Genomic DNA, 17770 nt, shown 5'->3' with positions numbered 1-17770 from the left:
ATGCCAAATATGGTGCAGTTAAAGAAAAGTATAAAACATGCAAATCAAAGTCAAGCAAAACAAACATTAAAAAAAAAAAACATAAAAAAAATAATCCTGCAATGGTCATTGAGATTGATGATGCTTAAAAAGACCACCAATAATAATGCACTTGCAGATGTTTAAGTCTTTCTATGTTTTAGTGGGAAAATCCTTTAAAAGCGGATCGTAGGGATTTCATGACTCTTTATTTTCATTTTGATGGGGTTTTGTTTTTTTTATTCTGAATCCCTAAAGACAAGACTGTTTTTAATAAGACACATTGGACACATGTATTTGCATAGAAGCACCACAGGTTAGTACGCTGTAAGCCTGAAGTGTAGTAGTCATGAAAGCTCTATTTTCCAAATCAAATTAAAGCGCAACACAGGATGTGTCAAGGAGGACAAAAAGAAAATGAACGGCACACAAATGACTTGAGGAAAGCTCTGAATGAAGGACAGATAGAAGCAAAAAGGTAGAAAAAGGTGGACAGAGAAAGAAGAAAAAGAAGAGAGAAAGAGAGGGGCATGGACGTGTGTGTCCTAATGGCCAAGGTCTCCAGTCACGCAGTGTGACTTAAACATAATACACCTTCACTTTATCTGCACTCAAACTTTACTTTTTCTAAAAAAGATCAAGTTATCTACAGTAACCCCCTGTGCCTACAAACTTAAGAGGGGGTGCGCTTGAGTCACACAACCACACCTTGTCTGGATTTCAACTTACTTTCTGCCTCGTGTCGAGTTATAACTCCCTCCGTATTTCTTCCGATTAAGGATGAGAGCAGCAATTTCTGGCACGTAGCGAGCAAACATGGCCTACATGCATGGAACAGAAAAAAAGAAAAAGGCATGCAGAGAGGGTTCTACCGCACACAGAAAAACAGCAGAACCATCTGGAATACTTACTTTCTCCCATTAACCGCACTATAGGAACCACCATATTTCTTGCGGTTTCCTATTAACTCTATGATTTCAGGGACGTAGCTGGCAAACATGGCCTAAGGAGGAGATAGAAGACAGAAGAAGAGACTAAAAAAGAGACTACTGTGCCACAGAGTGGGTCGTGGGAAAACTGGTGCATGGATCCAAATTTCTGAGCTGAGTTAAAATATTAGTTTGCTGTAGAAGTTAAGAAGAGCATCTCTCCGATTGTCTGCAGAGACTTGCTGAACTTTATAAAAATAAGAGAGATGTTTAAAAAAAAAAAAAAAGGAAAAAGAATCTATTTGTAATTTGTATATTCTAATAGCAAAAAAATAGCCCCATTGGTTAAACGTTAAAGCTTTCAGAACGGGTTTGGTTAGTAGACGAGAATTTTCTCACAGCTGATGAATAACCAGTCTGTGATCGCACCCGAAACCTTTCTGGATGGCAGAATTTTTAAAACTGTGGGAGAGTAAAAAACCTATGTGCCATGTTTTGTCCAACAAACACAGATGATATGGCAGGTTGATTTGAATAGGCGCACCTGATGGTCCACAGCTGCAAAACACATTAAGACTCATTTGTTGGGCTAGAAAATGAGCTGGATGCATTTTGCAAAGTTTCACAGCCTGTTTTTGTGAGTATAAAATCTAAATGTTTGGTGAAGGTACTTTGGAGATGGTCAGAGAAAAATGTGATATCGTTTGATCCTTGACCTTAAAATACCTACAGTCTGGAGTCACTATTCAGTCACTGCTGCTGACAGGAAGAAGGCTAAGGTGCTTGCCTAAAGATTTCCAGAGCTCTTAGCGCTGAGAAAAACACACAAGCTGTCGCCATGGCCGCAACACAGTGCAGAGCCACACAGCTGTAGATCATCAGCACATACTGATAAGAGTCCAAACACAGAATATGGTAACTGTGATGTGGCTGAATCATCTATTCTCTGTAGGAGAAGGCAGAGGAGGCATGGTCCTCCCCATGCATGTGTATGTGCATGTGCATCTGTGTGCTTGAGTGCTTGTAGGTGTGTGCAATCATGCGCGCTTGTGTGCAAGTTAATGTGCTTGTGGCAGCCCAACAGGACGCTGGATCAGAGCAAGGTGAGGAAGGGAGGGAGGGAGTGGGAGGCTGTTGTTGCTATGGTAACAGTCAGGCTGGCCTAAGCCTCATCTCCCTGCCCCTGTGTTTGTTGGAATAGTGGGAGGAGACACGGAAGGAGGGGTGTCCTGAAACCGCAACTGCTATTAAGAGAACAATGACAACATTATCAGACAAAAGCTTATACTCTAATCCAACAAATACAGGAATGACACATAAGGGGAGGGGACAGAGGACATGAAGACCTGTAACTAGACTAGACAAGATACAGTAGGCTAAACAGAAGGATACAACTACACTGCGACAAAGAAATAACATGTACTGGTAAAGGCAACATAGTTCTAACAATTTAAGGAATACTTTGCTTACATATCATACAGTATAAATAATAAGCATTTACATAAACTTTTAATTAACATTTTCTGAAGTTGCAGGGTTTTAAGATGGGTAAAATACTTAGGGGAGAAAGAAAAGTCTGATTTTACCAAACCACCGAGGATGAAGAAGACCATAAACAGGCGTCCTAAAGTGGTTTTTGCATAGACATCCCCGTAGCCCACTGTAGACATCGTCACCATCAGCAAGTAGACACATTCCCAATAGGATAACGACTGGGAATTTTGGAAGTTTTCCCAAGGATCCCCTGAGTTTTCCACCTACAATATGAAGGGGAGCAGTAGGAAGAGACAAGAAATGACACACACCACGACTTTGTAAATACAGCCATTCAAAGAGACATTGTTTCCTTGCATTTAATGAAATCCAGCTACAAGTGCTTTTTGCATTTATCTTCGTTTCACTCTTACATTTATATATTGGCTGAACTTTGACTACCACCTAGTGGTGAGACTAATGCATGATGAGTTGGAATGTTTTTCCCTCATTTGGAAAGCTTGACAGTAGATGAGAGGAAGCACAAGAAATAAGGAGGGACAGTCTCGAGCTGGCCTTTTTGCCTGAAAATTTTGACTCACTGGGAAGATTTGATATCTCCCTTTCTAATTAGTGATATGTGTCAACTTACATGAGCAGGTAAATTGTGCATTTAATTTTATGTATAAATGATCTCTCCAAGCGTAAGTGCAGCATCAATTCAACCTGTTTAATTCATTTTTATAATGAGTTTGTTGCAAACTAATGTCCCAGTCAAGATTTGGTGTTTGCATGTCAGGACTACAACTCTGGGCTTGTTGAAAAAAAGCAAATGTTATGCTGTCACACAGAAATACTGTGTCAACATATCTGCCTGAATGTACAGCTGACTCAAGCAACCACACAAAAACTGGTGGTTGCTTGCAGTCTCACAGCATCCTGTGATTTACCCCCCTTGTTTTTTTTTTTATTGCTGTATACCTGAAACCCAACAAGTCAACTTTTTATGTCCATCCCTCTATAAATCTCTACACTTTTGCAGTCAGTTACTGCACATCCCTTATTTATTTTGCTAAACCGTTGTTCCAGTGTCACAAAAAGCCTTTTCTTTCAGACAGCATTAGAAAATGTTAACTTTCTACCATCTTTTTCTTACAACTTATTCTTTGATTCAGCTAAAAAAAAAAATGTTTAAACAAAATAACTGAATGGACTACAAAAATTTAGAAATCACAAACAAAATACATTAGTCAGGATGTTCATGTGTGACTCAGTAAGGACTGGACTCCACTGACCCACACAAAGGTCAACTTACCAAATGTATGAATCCAGCAGCTGTGAGCCATGTGCTTATGAAGATAGAGCACAAGTTCACCAGCTTGATGGAATTGCTGTTTGGAAGACAAAGAAATCAGGCCACACTGACAGAAACAAGTATATTTATGATGCATGAAAGTATCATAAATTACAATAACATCTCAAACCTTATTTACAGCAATGTTTTAAGTTCATACACAGCAAATAATCTTCTTAAGCACGAGGTTTAACATAAATATCACTACCACTTGCTTTCTGGCGACGCCACTTGATAAGCAGTACTAAACAAAGTCCCATGTGACTACTTCAGTGGTATTAATAGTGAAGGTGCTGTTGTAAGCATATGTGTCTCATGTTAATATTTGATTTCAAACAAAAAGTGTATTCTTACCTTGTTTTCAAAATGTTTAGAAACTGTAAAATTTCTGAGAACTGAATCAGTCTTAGTGCTCTCAGAAATCTTAAACCTGTGTGAGAAGAGAAGGACGGACATGGAGACAGAAGGATTAGTGTGGAGTCTGTGAAGGAGAAAATGTAAACACAACACATGTGCAGAGAACACAACTGAAAGTGTGGAAAATGAATGAGAGCAGTTCAGTGAGGCAATATGGCTCACATTTCTATATCGAGTTTAGGCATAACATAGCGCCTCAGAATGCCAGTAAAAAGATCCTCAATACAAAAAAAAAAAAAAAAGACACTTCAGATGAATTATTCATACATTCAAACAAGTTAGTAGGAGCATTATGTGGAACGCGCCTGAGACTGAATCGAGGAGGGATTACAGAACAATGTGACATCCTGCTCATTGTCTTTTTACATAATGTGTCTGATCCCAGGAAAAGTGTGTGACCGTGTCTGTGCCTATGTGTGTCAGTTTATGTGATAACAACTTTCTATTGATGTGATCCTGAAAATTTTAGAACTGCCTGCACATATGAGGGAGCTGAGATATTTCTACGGATTTTCAGGTAACTCTCTTGATGTAACACTTGCAGTTAGTCTGCACACCAACGCTTCTTACCCCAGTTGGAGAGGATGCGCATGCAGGACCAAACTGAATGATAAAAGCCAGTTTGCCTTTCCTTCTCGTCCTGCCCATGATGGCTCTGCCTCACCCTGTATCCATTCTGAAAAAGATCCCCACAGGACTTCTTTCGCCTCCATGTTTCATGGATGCTCTCTAAATTAACATCGCAGTGGGTGCGACGGTACACAAGCAGCTTAGGAGGAATCATTATCTGATAGCAAATTCTGTTCAAGCGATTGCTTTCCAATCAATATAAAGGTGGTATAATCCAAAACAATTGAAGCCTGGTATTCCAAAATTTGGTAGTATCTTGTGGTAAAATGGCAAAACTTTAAAAAGGTAAATTAAAAAAAAGAAAAGACAACACCTCCTTGTAATGTTAAAACAACCGCTAAGGACCGGAGCTACAAACCACAGCCACAATGGTACCGTTTTTCATGTCAGTTCTGTCAGATAATGTCTCAGTGAATGAAATATCAGCTCTAATGTAAGTGTTTTTTTTCTCTCTCTCATTGGTGTTACAGTGCCTTTAATCCCCCTGACACAAACAGATTTACCTTTGTCAAGGGCCTCTCAGTGCATTACTATTAACCCCAGTGAAGCTCTGTCTCTATCAGCACACAGCTGCGTCGAACCTAATTTTCAAAAAGGTCCGAACCCTGCCTGGGATTAGTGGAGATGAAAAAAAGTCCAGAGCCAAAAAAAAAAAAAAAAAAAAAGAAAAAGAAAAAAACAAATAATCCTTATTTAAAAATGAGTGTCCCGTTTTCAATGGCATTGTTCAAACAACTCTGACGTGGGGGGAATAATCTCCAGCAGATTACAGGTCCACTCTGCAATGAAAAACTGGAATAATAATAAAAAAAAAAAAGATCAACTTGATACCTTGCAGGTTGGATGTCATCATTTTTTTTTTTTTTGTTTTAATCTGTGTTTCTTACATAAGTTTATGCCATATTATGAGCAAAAACACAGTTTTGCACCAAAAAAATCAAATAGAAAAACTTCAAAGTGTATATAAACCAGTCATTTCACATCTAAACTGAGATCCTGAATATCACAGCTGTTTTCATTCACTATTAAATAATTTGACGTAATTTTCAGATCAGAGACATTGGATGTGGTCCTGAGGGGGAAATTTATGCTTATCACAACTGTTGCCACCACTTTTCATGAGCTTGATACATGCAGCACTGATAACATGTGGTCCATAACTGTGACATTTTCCTCTTACTAAACTCATAATTTTGCACCTTTTAAGAACCTTTTCATATTATCTAAGTGAAGCTACTGGGTACATGTTGAACTTCTACACCTAGCAATGGAGAAATCACATATAAATCCAGTTTCTGTCAAGCATACCTGACATATTGTTACTAAGACAAAGTGTCACATGCACAGCAAGTTTATTGTCTAAGCGGTACAAAAGTAGTTAAATGTGCAAAATTGTTTTACTCTGTGTAAATAACAAAACTTGTTTGGTCAAGAATCAGTCGTTCCTGAAATAAAGTCTTTTAGTCTTTTTTCAAGAATAGACGCATGAGTAATAAATGAAGCTTTGGGAGAAGTTCAGTAAAGAGATCAGATTCATCTTGTTCTTTTTCTGTCTTTCTTGTGAATGAGCCAAAGGCCAAGAAACTCTTGCTTATTAACCATGCTTACTCCGTCACATGCTATACTTGCTTGTGTACTATGCTTGTTATCAGGAAATTTCACCAGAGGGTACATTAGGGCACAGATCAAATAAAATGAATGAATTTGTAGAGTGTAACTAAAACAATAAACACGAGGATGAGGAAGTCAGAGTTAGGTTCACTGTGAGATCGCGGCAGAAAAGAAATAACAGTAGTGGTACCGAAGTTGGTATTTAATGCCCCAAAACCAAGCACATCTTGTTTTCAACATTTTTAATTGTTTTACCACTGTCAACCATGTGACATCATTGCTAATCAGTCCCTACCCTCCACCAACTAGTTATTCAGACAATGAAAGTTGTGAAAACAAAGCACATTTCTAGGTAAGCGCACAAACAATGCTTAAAAAAAAGACAAAATATGCAAGAAAGCCATAACATGCAGACAAGTAATCAAAAGTACATTCTCTGCCTGAGTCACCGATTATGAACCTTCCACAAATGTTTTTGAGTCCATTTCCTGTAAGTATTTGTCAGTGATCCTGTTAAAAATTTTACTAAGGTCAATATTTTGGAGCTTGTTGCATATGGACATCAGAATGATCACCACCAGATCAACAGTGTGATCATAGCCACGTGTTGAAACATTTTATTAAGGATTTTTTTTTTGTTTGTTTTAATCTTTGAACATGTGGTTGTCTAAAAAAAAAAAAAAAAAAAAAAAATCTCTCATAAACATGCCAAAGCCTCTCCCACACATGCCTGTCACACACACACACGTGTCAGCTCACCAGATGCTCATTCAAGAAGGTTTTTATGGTTCGTGCCAGCTCTTACTTCATTGAAGCTTTGCAGACCAGAGCACCGCCTCTGTCACATGTTCTGACAGGCCCACCTACTGGGACCTTTTATCAATCAGATGTCTGAGATGGTTCATCTGGGATAATACCCACAGTGACCCCAGCCAGCATCAGATTATATGATGCTACACAAACACTCAGTAAGCATTCGTGCCACTGCTTCTTACTGCTCATTCATGCAGGATAGACAACCCACATGCACCCATATTAACATCAAAGATGCGGGTTGGCTAAAACTGGTATTTATAAATCAGTTCTTTACACAATTATGCAGCATGCATTGCAACATGTGAGAAGCCTGGCTAGCAAAGAAACTTTTACCTCCCACAAATTAGTTTCCTTCCCCTGAGTGTGCATTAAGGCTTCCAGCCAGTAGCTTATGGGCAATACAGCCACATGTACTGATGCCCATGTCAGGTATTATAAGCCTCTTTCAGCTGGAAAATACAGAGCAAGAAGCCAACTGCATCATAATGCACCACTGGGAGGCAGTAGCAGGTTGGAACAAAATGTCACACCTGAAGGCTCCTGCGCCAATGCACTGTACCTTCTGAAAGCCAGTGAACCTTCAACAACACTCTGGCTTTGACCAACAAACAGTACACCGCTTTTTATAAGAGGATAGTTTTGCAGTAGATTGTTAAATTACTTCTGAATAGGTTAACAGAATCATTTATGGCAAAAATGATAATGTGTTTTTCTCTGGTATGAATCATCATGGAGGACCTCATAGAGTTAACTTACAGGGTGTGAAAGCTGAGGCTCAGTAGCCATGAGATCTATTAACATATTTCAAACAGCCACATGCTTATCCCACCCTGCCAGGACTCTCTCGGGAGTAATGCTAAGTTCAAGCAGTTAAAGAAGATTAATTCCTTTTTTTCCGTCGAGGAGCTTTACATGCACTCTTACATTAGCCACACATCATTCTCCTTCTCTTAATCAATGTCCAATTTGCAGAGGCAGAAAGAACATGAGCTGGAATGCACGCAGCATATAGTTTCTTAGGTGCAGAGTGGGTGAATACTCCACCATAAAGCACAGGGCAGAACCTCTATTAGTGGTCCTTTTATGAGCACACCTCCACTGAAACTTCACTGATCCTCTCATGCAGCGTCACAGCTTAGAGAATGAACCGAGTGAGCACTATAATTATGATATATTACACCAACTGTGGTGTGTGTTCCTTAGTGGTGAATGGAAAGAAAAGATTAACTAATCCATAGGGAATGAGGAGCACAATACACATTCTTAACAACCACCCTGACTTCTCCTAACAAAGCCTGCTATGAAACCACACACTTAACTAAATGAAAGTAGCACCAATTATAGATTAGTTCATCATGGGCCTGTCAAGCTCTGTGGTGGAGGACTTCATGAAGCTTAAGCAGAAATGTAATTTATTTATCAGTGAATTTTAAAGGTTTCCATCTGAAACAGATGTGAAAAAAGGCATTAATTTTTTTTTTTTTTTTAATCATTTTTATGCCAATTAATTGTGTTACTATATGTTTTTTTTCTTGTCACAAAAGTCTGAATGGTCCACATTAGTTCAGTATACAGGCAGCTAAATATGATTCCTGCCCTTGACAGAGCCTAAATACTACCAGAGACTTTCAGCAGACCATTGGTATTCTGAAAGTTCTCACCAGCCTGTTAGGGTACACCACATCCCAGTGCAGATCTACACGCTGTTAATTTTATAACTGAGGCTTTGCAGCACCTTATGTTGCCTTTAACACGTGGACAAGAACATGACAAGTTAACATTAGCAGAAATGGTGCCAGTGGGTATTCTGTTACCTTACTGCGCTGTGGTTATATATGTCAGCTAAAATAAACTTGTTCTAATGTTTAAAGAGATGCCACCTGATACAAGAGGGGTTTTTTTTTCATTTTGAATTGGACTAAGCACTAAAGCAAATGAATGATTGAATGTGTGAACTTCCAGGATTTCTAAATAGTGTGCATAAAATAAAATGTGGCATGATTTCTAGCTAAGCCCCCTTTATAGACAAAAATATCACTGAAATAGTTTTATTTTTTTGTGTCTTTCAATATACTGAGTATAGACTCATACTGCTTAACAGAAAAAGCATTCCAGCTCATTCCTAATCCCAGCATTATTTGAAGGATATTTAGATTAAACTGCACTCAAAAACCTTCATTTTTTTACTTTTTCACCACCCTGTTGTGGATTTGCTTGTGATTTGTGGTGGCATTGTCTTGTTGTATCATCCCACGACTCATAATGTACATACAGGTTATATACAATACAGCATTTCTCGTACATATCTTTTACATAAATTGTTTACTCGATGGCCACAAGAACCACGAGACCAGAACTATAATAGCAGCCCCAATCATGATACTCCCTCCACCGTGTTTCACTGCCAGGATGGGGTTTAAGCATTGGTGTCAAATAACACTGAACACATTTCTCAAGCCATCAGTGTAGAGGTTCTGGTAATCCCACTGGGTTCACAAACTTTCTCATGCAATTGTATGTCAATGCTAAAAATTATGGCCCCAAGATTCTCCCCTCTTTAAAGTTTAAAAGAATTAAGTGAATTGCCTCTAGAATGTAGTGCATCTTTCAAAAAAAAAAAAAAAAAATTATATTTGATTCAGACACAAATGCAGCAGCCGCATTCTATTCATCAGGATATTTTCCTTCTACATCAAGTCCAACTTCAGGTATTTAATAACGAGAGGTAATTATTCACCATAGTATCACCCAGCAGTCAGACCACAATTTCACAGCCTTTCATCATCCTAATCAAGGCCCTAACACCAGCAGCTTTCTCGGGATGAGACGAGGACACCTTACATCATAAATACCAGAAACCAGATTACTTGACTTGGTTATTTCTTATTCATCACATGGCTTGTATCCTGTGAAATTTGTGGAGCAACTTCTTAAGAAGCCATCATCAGCTCAGACGAAAAGCATTTATACTTTCATTTTACTCCATGATTTAGAGATACTAGCAGGCAGTCAAACACGACAACCAAACCTGCAACGTACGCTCAATTAGTTAGTTTTTTTGTTTGGTTTTTTTCCAACAGAAGTTCAAAGATATCAGAAGTTATCAGTTACAATAAGAGTGTCAGGAGGTATTTAATTTAAATGCATTGTGGCTGTAAAGTGTCTCTAAAAGTCGTTACCAACACTTTCATCGACACAGGAGGAGCAAATTAGCTTTAGCAGCCAATTCTCCTCCATGTGGTTTTTCAAAAGTGGAGGCAATGCACCCTAAAAAAGAATACACCTACAAAGAAACTCTTTTTACTGCAGTATAATTTAGGTCACAGTTCTCTGAACGCAGCGGGAAAAGTAGGTCGTTATGTAATGCAGGTTAGGGTGTTTTCCAGTCTGCTCATGCATGAGTGTGTACATAAGTATATGCTGGGATCACACATGCTTGTGTATTTTTTTGTGTGGGTGTGAATGAGCCCATTAGATGGCAGTTATGTACTGCTGTGAGGTATTCCAGGTGTATTACCTTTGCACAACAATTACTAATGAATCTGGAGCACAAATACACACACAGACAGAGAAGCATTCTGAGTCACTTTCTCTCCCTTTAGTCCATTCACTGTGCTGTGTCTGTGCTCCCTAAGCCCAGCACTGTCACTTCTGATGATGAGGGAAAGTTGACTACAACGGCCCCAAGCAACAGGGCCTCAGAGACATGCTCCCTAGTAAGGGGGAGACAGGGGGGGGGACGATAAAAGGATGGGTTGCATACAAAGATAGAGGGTTAGGGGGGGTGAAACGGTGAAGTGGGAGTGCGAGGGTGGTGGGAGATGTGACAAGGCTGAAAAGAGACAGCTAAAGAATGGATTTATGAAACAGGCAGAGTGACACACCTGACAGAGCTGCACACACTTACCGAGCCAGCTTCTGTTTAAGTAGACGGAGACAAACACCGGAGGAACGGTGAAGAAGTCGACCACTGAGTTGACCTCCAGCCAGAACCACAGCTTGTCATTGGCTGCTATAAACTGTCAGGAAAAAAAAAAAAAAGGCACTCCACATGACTGCGTGCTTTTAATTTTGCACAAAACACCTCATTCAAACTGCTGTGTCTCTCTCTGACAATGCTGACATGCTAAATGAAACGGTGAAGGCTTCACCAGTCTTGCTGAGTCATGCACACGGATGGTGGTGTAAGCACCTTATGAGTTTATTTATTCATTCATTCAGGATGTCAAACTAGCATTTGCACCACTGGAATGCTGTGGTGGCATTCCAGCCATGCTAGGGACATCATTAAAACACTGTCACTTTAAGCTAAAGGCATGCTGGGTGAGTTTTTGTGGATGACCTGAGTGGGTGTATGCAAGCATTGTCCCAAAAGTTTGTAAATACAGAGATTAAAATGAGATAATTTTAGCAAAAAATACAGCATAGTGAGGTTTAAATGAATAATGAAGCTTTCTTTAGGATGGTGCAGACTTATATATGTGAAACCATGATAATTCTGTTTGCATATTACCACTACGTTCAACACAGTGCCAAGAAGCATGCACAATATGTGTAGGCATGACTGAGAGTGTGTTGGTGCGCAGGTGCAAGCATGCAGACAAATGCGACAGCTTACCCGCAGGCCAAAGTAAAGAAGGAAGAAGACATTAAAGGCCATATCGATCTGTAACGTGAAATCTTTGTAGAAGTTCTGGCAGGATTCAATAGGACTGGAACGCAGAGACAAAGGAAAGGTAGAAGTTAAACCAACTGAATAAAAACACACGTTTAATTTCAGGTTAAATTGTTAATATTATCAATTTAATCAACCAAAATACACCCGCACTTTTCCCCCCATCTTCCTTCAGTTCATCTCAGAGGACTGATAAGAATTTTTTTTTCATAAAGAGCCGTGAACTTCATGTAGTAAATGTCAATGAATCCTGCCTGATGATAATAGTTTAAACAGTTACTTAGAAAACTCCAGTTTGTGAACCTTAAACAATTTGGTCAGTGTAAAATTAAAAACATGGAATGAAAATCTTTCTTATTAAATTACAGTGGCATCAGTTAACTGGCAGAGTTTCAGTGACCGCCTGCATTCCCTCCACTGAGCCATAAGGGGTCGGGAGCCAGATGAAAGACTCAGCTGGAGAGTCAATCACACACAGATGAAACAGCTGAAAATGAACTGAAGTTCGTAGTTGCTTTGATGTGACAGTACTTTCAGCATGCATAAATTATTCAGTCTGTCAAACTCAAAAATCTTCCAGCAGATATTTCCTGATTTAAAGAGACTGCAATAGAGACTGCTTTTGTGAGCCGGTGCTGCTTTAAGGAAGCAGATGATGATAAATGAGTTGTGATCCGTCTGTTCTGACACACCATCCATCTTCATATCTAGAGTGAGATGATTAACCATTAGGAAGTAAATGTCCTCAACAAAACCAATAAAAGGTAATGTGCCCACCCCATATATCACATGATCATGGGCCCATGGCATTTTTCTCCTGAGTAAAAAGGAAATCCTACGGCGGGCAAATCATGAGTATGCATAAATACTAGGCGGCTATAGACAACCTTTGGGAATGCATAGACTGGTGAGGGAAGCTACACTGGGTGATTGCAAGTGTAAATAGTTGCAAGTCTCATATGTTTAAATAATAAATTAGTATCTATTTGAATGCAAGGAGCCCATAGGGGCACAGTGTGAGTTTGGAATAGCGTTCACTGCATAACATCAACTTCCAGAGGGATACAGCAGGCTTTTATCATCTTCCACTTAGCATCACATTTTAACACACAGCTCTTTGTTATCATGGTTGACTGCATCTGGAGAAGACAGACTGCTTAAAGAGAATGATCTAACTTCAAATTCCCGATTGTGTGGCCTTTCTTCAGCATATCCTGAGGATAGATGTGATCTTCAAGATTATTTTAAATTCTTTCTCAGTGCCAGGTATATGAAGAACAAGGTGGGATGATGCCTCAGCTGTTTATTAAAAAAAAAAAAAAAACTATTGTTTAAAGCATTTTGTCATGATGCACATCAGACTTTATACACACTTAATCATGCTTTTCAGTCTTCAAATGTGGTGTAAACATTCATAATAGGAATCATTCGTTTATATTGCAACTAAAGACATAAACACTACCCTCTTAAGAATCCTACATCTGGCCTCCACACACTCTGCTCATCTCTCCCTCCTCCACAACGATTGCAAGTGCTTGTAAGGCTTTGTGTATGTCAAATCATCCACATTCATATTCACAAAAATGCATGCATACACATTCACATATAGGCATAAATACCCCTATCTACACACATGCACAGATGGTGCATACTGAAGACACCATTTGGAGTGGTCACTGAGGAACTTCCCCTCAGGCCCAGCTCTGGCCTATTTCTGAATAACCGCTCATCGACAGTCACATGACCTAAAGCATTCTTAGTAACACAGGGAGAGTATGGCGGCACACAACAGGGCTTGTGTGGTTCATTGAATGTGTCTTGATTTTGCTTTAAAGGACAACACAATGGCTACTCTTAGAACTCGGTTTTAGTAACAGACCTTTGACCGCCACTGCGGAAACACGCATGATGGCCCAGATTGCCTGTATTATATATTTTTTAGAATACATTTATACAAAGAAACATCAATGCAGACATTCAGTTGCAGCGTTGTTATATTTGGAGGAAAAACTTGCGAGTTTCAAATTTACAAGGTCAGATTTTAGGTTACAGCTCAAAGCGTTTATTTTTACTGATCTTTTCATTTCTTTCTTTCTGATCTTTCACTTGTTTAAATGGGCTCTTCTGTGTATTTCAAACCTTTTTCCTTTTCATTCAATTTTTACAGCCATTTGTGAATGTATTTAAATGTAACATAAATGCTACTGACATTTTACTTTTGGCTTTATCAACAAAGTTGTTTCCTTCTAAGTTTAGCTTTTGTGTGTGTTAAGCACTTCAGGTTGCCCTTGAAAAGTACTACACAATAAAGTTCCATTAAGTAATTCTTATGAGCACTGTTTGATGTCGAAGCTTATCATTAACTATGGTATGAGAAAGACAAACTGAGCAGAACTGTTTTCTTTATTATCTCAAGATCAGATTTAGAAATGACGACCTCATCAGTTCAGCATAGAAGAGTTTCTGTTACTGCAGAGTTGATTAATGTGTTTAAAAAAAAGAAAAAGAAAATGCAAGCCAACACTATACAAAAAAACAGTTCCATTTAACATAGAAATCTTAATGACCAGCTATCTTTTTGTTTGCTAGAATTAAAGAAATATTTTTGAAAAACATATTTAGTTTTTCTTAAGCTAAAGCTCTACTACAATATGAAACAGATCTCTCAACCTAATTTCCAGCCCCAGCGGGCAGCTATTTTCAGCAAAATCGCTGACAATTAACTACATTGCAGCACCGGTAAAAAGACAAACTTAGGAGCTACATAATGAAAAGCTGCAGAGCTGCAAATCCAGCTCCCATGACAAACTTAACAAGGTGTCCAAACTGTATAACAATGTTGTTGTTACAGGGTTGGATTGAGTATAAGATTTGGGGGATCTTTTGGAAAATTGCAATATAATATTTATAGTATTTCAAAGTTTTCCATAATAAATTAGTTTTTTGCAACAACAGATTGAATCATTTATATCTGGAAATGGCTTGGTATGCAAATGTTTTTTGTCTAGTGTAGAAAAGGCATGATCTACCCTCATCTGATGGTCTTACTCTGACATCGTAACCCAAAACTAACCTATTCTTAAAACAAACCCTAAATTCTATATCCTAACTAATGCCATTTATTTTGACACAATCAGGTAACTTTTTTTTTTTTATATATGAATGGACTTTTCCTAGCTATCTTGGTAAGATCCACACACCAGTCCTCTTCCTCACATTGCACAACATTGCCTCAGCATGTTTCCACAGCAACTCCCTACAGTGTGTCCTTTGTGTGTTTTAGCACCCACCCCTCCATGATGATGATAAGGTGAGCATTTGTTGCAAAATGCCATAGATGTCATTAAGTTCTATTATTATTACTATAAGTTAAAGTACTTTAATGGGAACAACTCTTCACAGCAGGGATGTCCAAAGTCAGTCCTCAGGTTTTCCATTTCTCCGTATTGCAACACACCTGGCTTCCATTAAATGGATCTACAGCCAATGAAGTTTTAAAAAATGACTGATTCTTTTGAGGCAAGTGTGTTGGAGCAGGGATACATGGAGAACCTGCAGGATTGTGGCCCTTGAAGACCAGAGCAGGGCACCCCTGCTTTACAGGATTCAGGTTGATGCTAATGGAGCATGGGTTCCCTTAGGTGATAGGTGAATGTCCAGATATAATAATTTCAACTATTATCAGGAACTAGATGCAAAGCATGAAAGTTGTTCTTAAAAGGCACATTTACACAGAATGGAAACCTTTTGTGAAAAAAGGCTGTAAATAGATTGCAATAGCTCTGGTTGTTCTGCATAACTATTTCTGTTACTGTGTCTTTTTCCTACACAAAGAAAAAGTAAGACGAGACGAAATTCTGATTCCTCCTTTCAATGTCACTTCACACTCTGCAATCACAAGGGATCCCTGTCCTCATGCTGCCAATGTCCTGCAGAAAATAGATCTGCTACAGTTCTTATTACTCCTTAAGCGCTGGCTGAGCGTGGGGTTACACCACCCTGTCTGACAGGGGGGAGGCGGAAACCAGACAAGGAGAGGAGCTGAGAGACAGGAGAAGACAGAAAGACAGTGGCAAGACATGTAGAGATTAGACAAGGAGAGAAAAGATGTGGTGACATGTGTGGAAGAGAGGAGAGGTGGATGTAAAAACAAGACTTCACTTCTGTCATAATCTATTGTTGATGTGTACGTACAGTAACCCGGTGAATGGATTAGTTTGACCTGTTTCTTATCCAACCACACAATGCCTAATAGCTAAGTTAGCGCTACCAGGCATACCTGTAGACACAGAGCAGCAATGTCTGCCTGACAGAAGACAGCGTGTAAGTCTGTTTCAGAATTATTATCCACCCTTCCCTCTTCTGACGAGTATCTGCCTCCAGAAAATACAACCAAAAAGGTAAAACTCATTTGTTTTCAAGGGCAACACAGCATGTTGATCATGCTGTTCTAAAAATAGTCCTAAACACCTTCAGTCAGTCAGCACAGGCCAGACCTTCATCAGCCTGTGCATAACCTTGGATAACTGCAGAAGCAACAGCAAGGTCTCCCCCCTGAGAAAACAATAACAATGCATTGCTACCCTTTTGGCTAATGCTTACAATCACAGCACGACACACGCCAAATCTGAGTCATTATTCATGCCTCTCAAAAGTCTTGCTGCTTCAGTAAGTTTGCATGCATTTTGAATGGCTACGGATTGAAAGAATTATTTTTAGCATGATAAAAGATTAACAAAGAAAGAAAGAAAGAAAGAGATCTGAACATGTCAAGGCCACCGTACAGTAGCATCCACTAGAGTAGTTGATGTTAGTGTAGAGGACACAGCAAGGAGGAGTCTGTGAGGCGGAAAGACAGCCAGATTTGTACTTAAATGATTGATTTAGGTCAAGCCACCATTACTAAACTAAGAAACACTTAAGTGCCGACAAGGACAATGAATAAAAAAAAAAAAACTCTAGACGGAAGCTAAAAGTAGAAGACTCAATTTTGCACATAAATATGGATGACTTTTATACACACACACACACACACACACACACACACACACATATACATATATATATATATACATATATACATATATATATATATATATATATATATATATATATATATATATATATATATATATATATATATATATATATATAAATATATATATATACATATATATATATACACACATATATATATATATATATATATATATATATATATATATATATATATATATATATATATATATATATATATATATACATACACACATATATATATATATATATATATATATATATATATATATATATATATATATATATATATATATTTATATAAACATATATATACATATACCTTCTCGAATCATTCAGCAGACATGTTATTTACTTTATCCTGTTCTAATATTAATATTCAAATACTTACCCACTTCATCTTGCCTACCTTTCTCGGACCTTTGCTGCCTTCAGAAATGTGGTATAAATACAACCTCAGTCAGTGGAATGACTCTACAGTAGTGTAGCTGAAGCTGAACAGCTACTGACCCTGCATGTGTTCATTAGGAGAACCATAATCAAATCGTTTAGTATTATTATTATCATTACTATTCATTTTATTATTATTGTAATTTGGTACGCATAATCAGCATTGTGTGTAAAAAGGTGAGGCGACCTACAGTAAATATTGGATAGAACGAAAGCTTTGTGTGACAATGATAGTAAAATGGTGTCACTTTTTGTAAATACACAAGTGCTTTACAAGTAGATTACAAGAGGAAACATTTATTTGCAGCATGGATTCATATTCCTAAAAAATATCACAACATTTGAGTTTCATCTGGGCTT

At 38.3% G+C, this 17770-nt stretch overlaps 1 protein-coding gene across 6 annotated transcripts in view; it reads right to left on the bottom strand.

Moving 5' to 3' along the window:
- LOC306762630 (calcium-activated potassium channel subunit alpha-1a) overlaps positions 1–17770 on the bottom strand; it is a 147345-nt gene that overhangs the window by 54970 nt on the left and 74605 nt on the right. For all 6 annotated transcript variants that reach the window (XM_079249187.1, XM_079249185.1, XM_079249186.1 and 3 more), the window contains exons 4-9: positions 11867–11960; positions 11156–11267; positions 4129–4204; positions 3736–3811; positions 2534–2704; positions 930–1021 (exon numbers count right to left, since the gene is read on the bottom strand). In XM_079249187.1, the coding sequence (XP_079105313.1) occupies positions 930–1021; positions 2534–2704; positions 3736–3811; positions 4129–4204; positions 11156–11267; positions 11867–11960 (621 nt within the window). The remainder of the gene's footprint in view (positions 1–929; positions 1022–2533; positions 2705–3735; positions 3812–4128; positions 4205–11155; positions 11268–11866; positions 11961–17770) is intronic.

This window comes from Telmatherina bonti, assembly GCF_933228915.1.
Source record: "Telmatherina bonti genome assembly, chromosome: 11".
NCBI classification, from domain to species: Eukaryota; Metazoa; Chordata; class Actinopteri; order Atheriniformes; family Telmatherinidae; genus Telmatherina; species Telmatherina bonti.
Note: the sequence above shows the minus strand (reverse complement) of the source record. Positions and strands in the feature narration are given on the sequence as shown.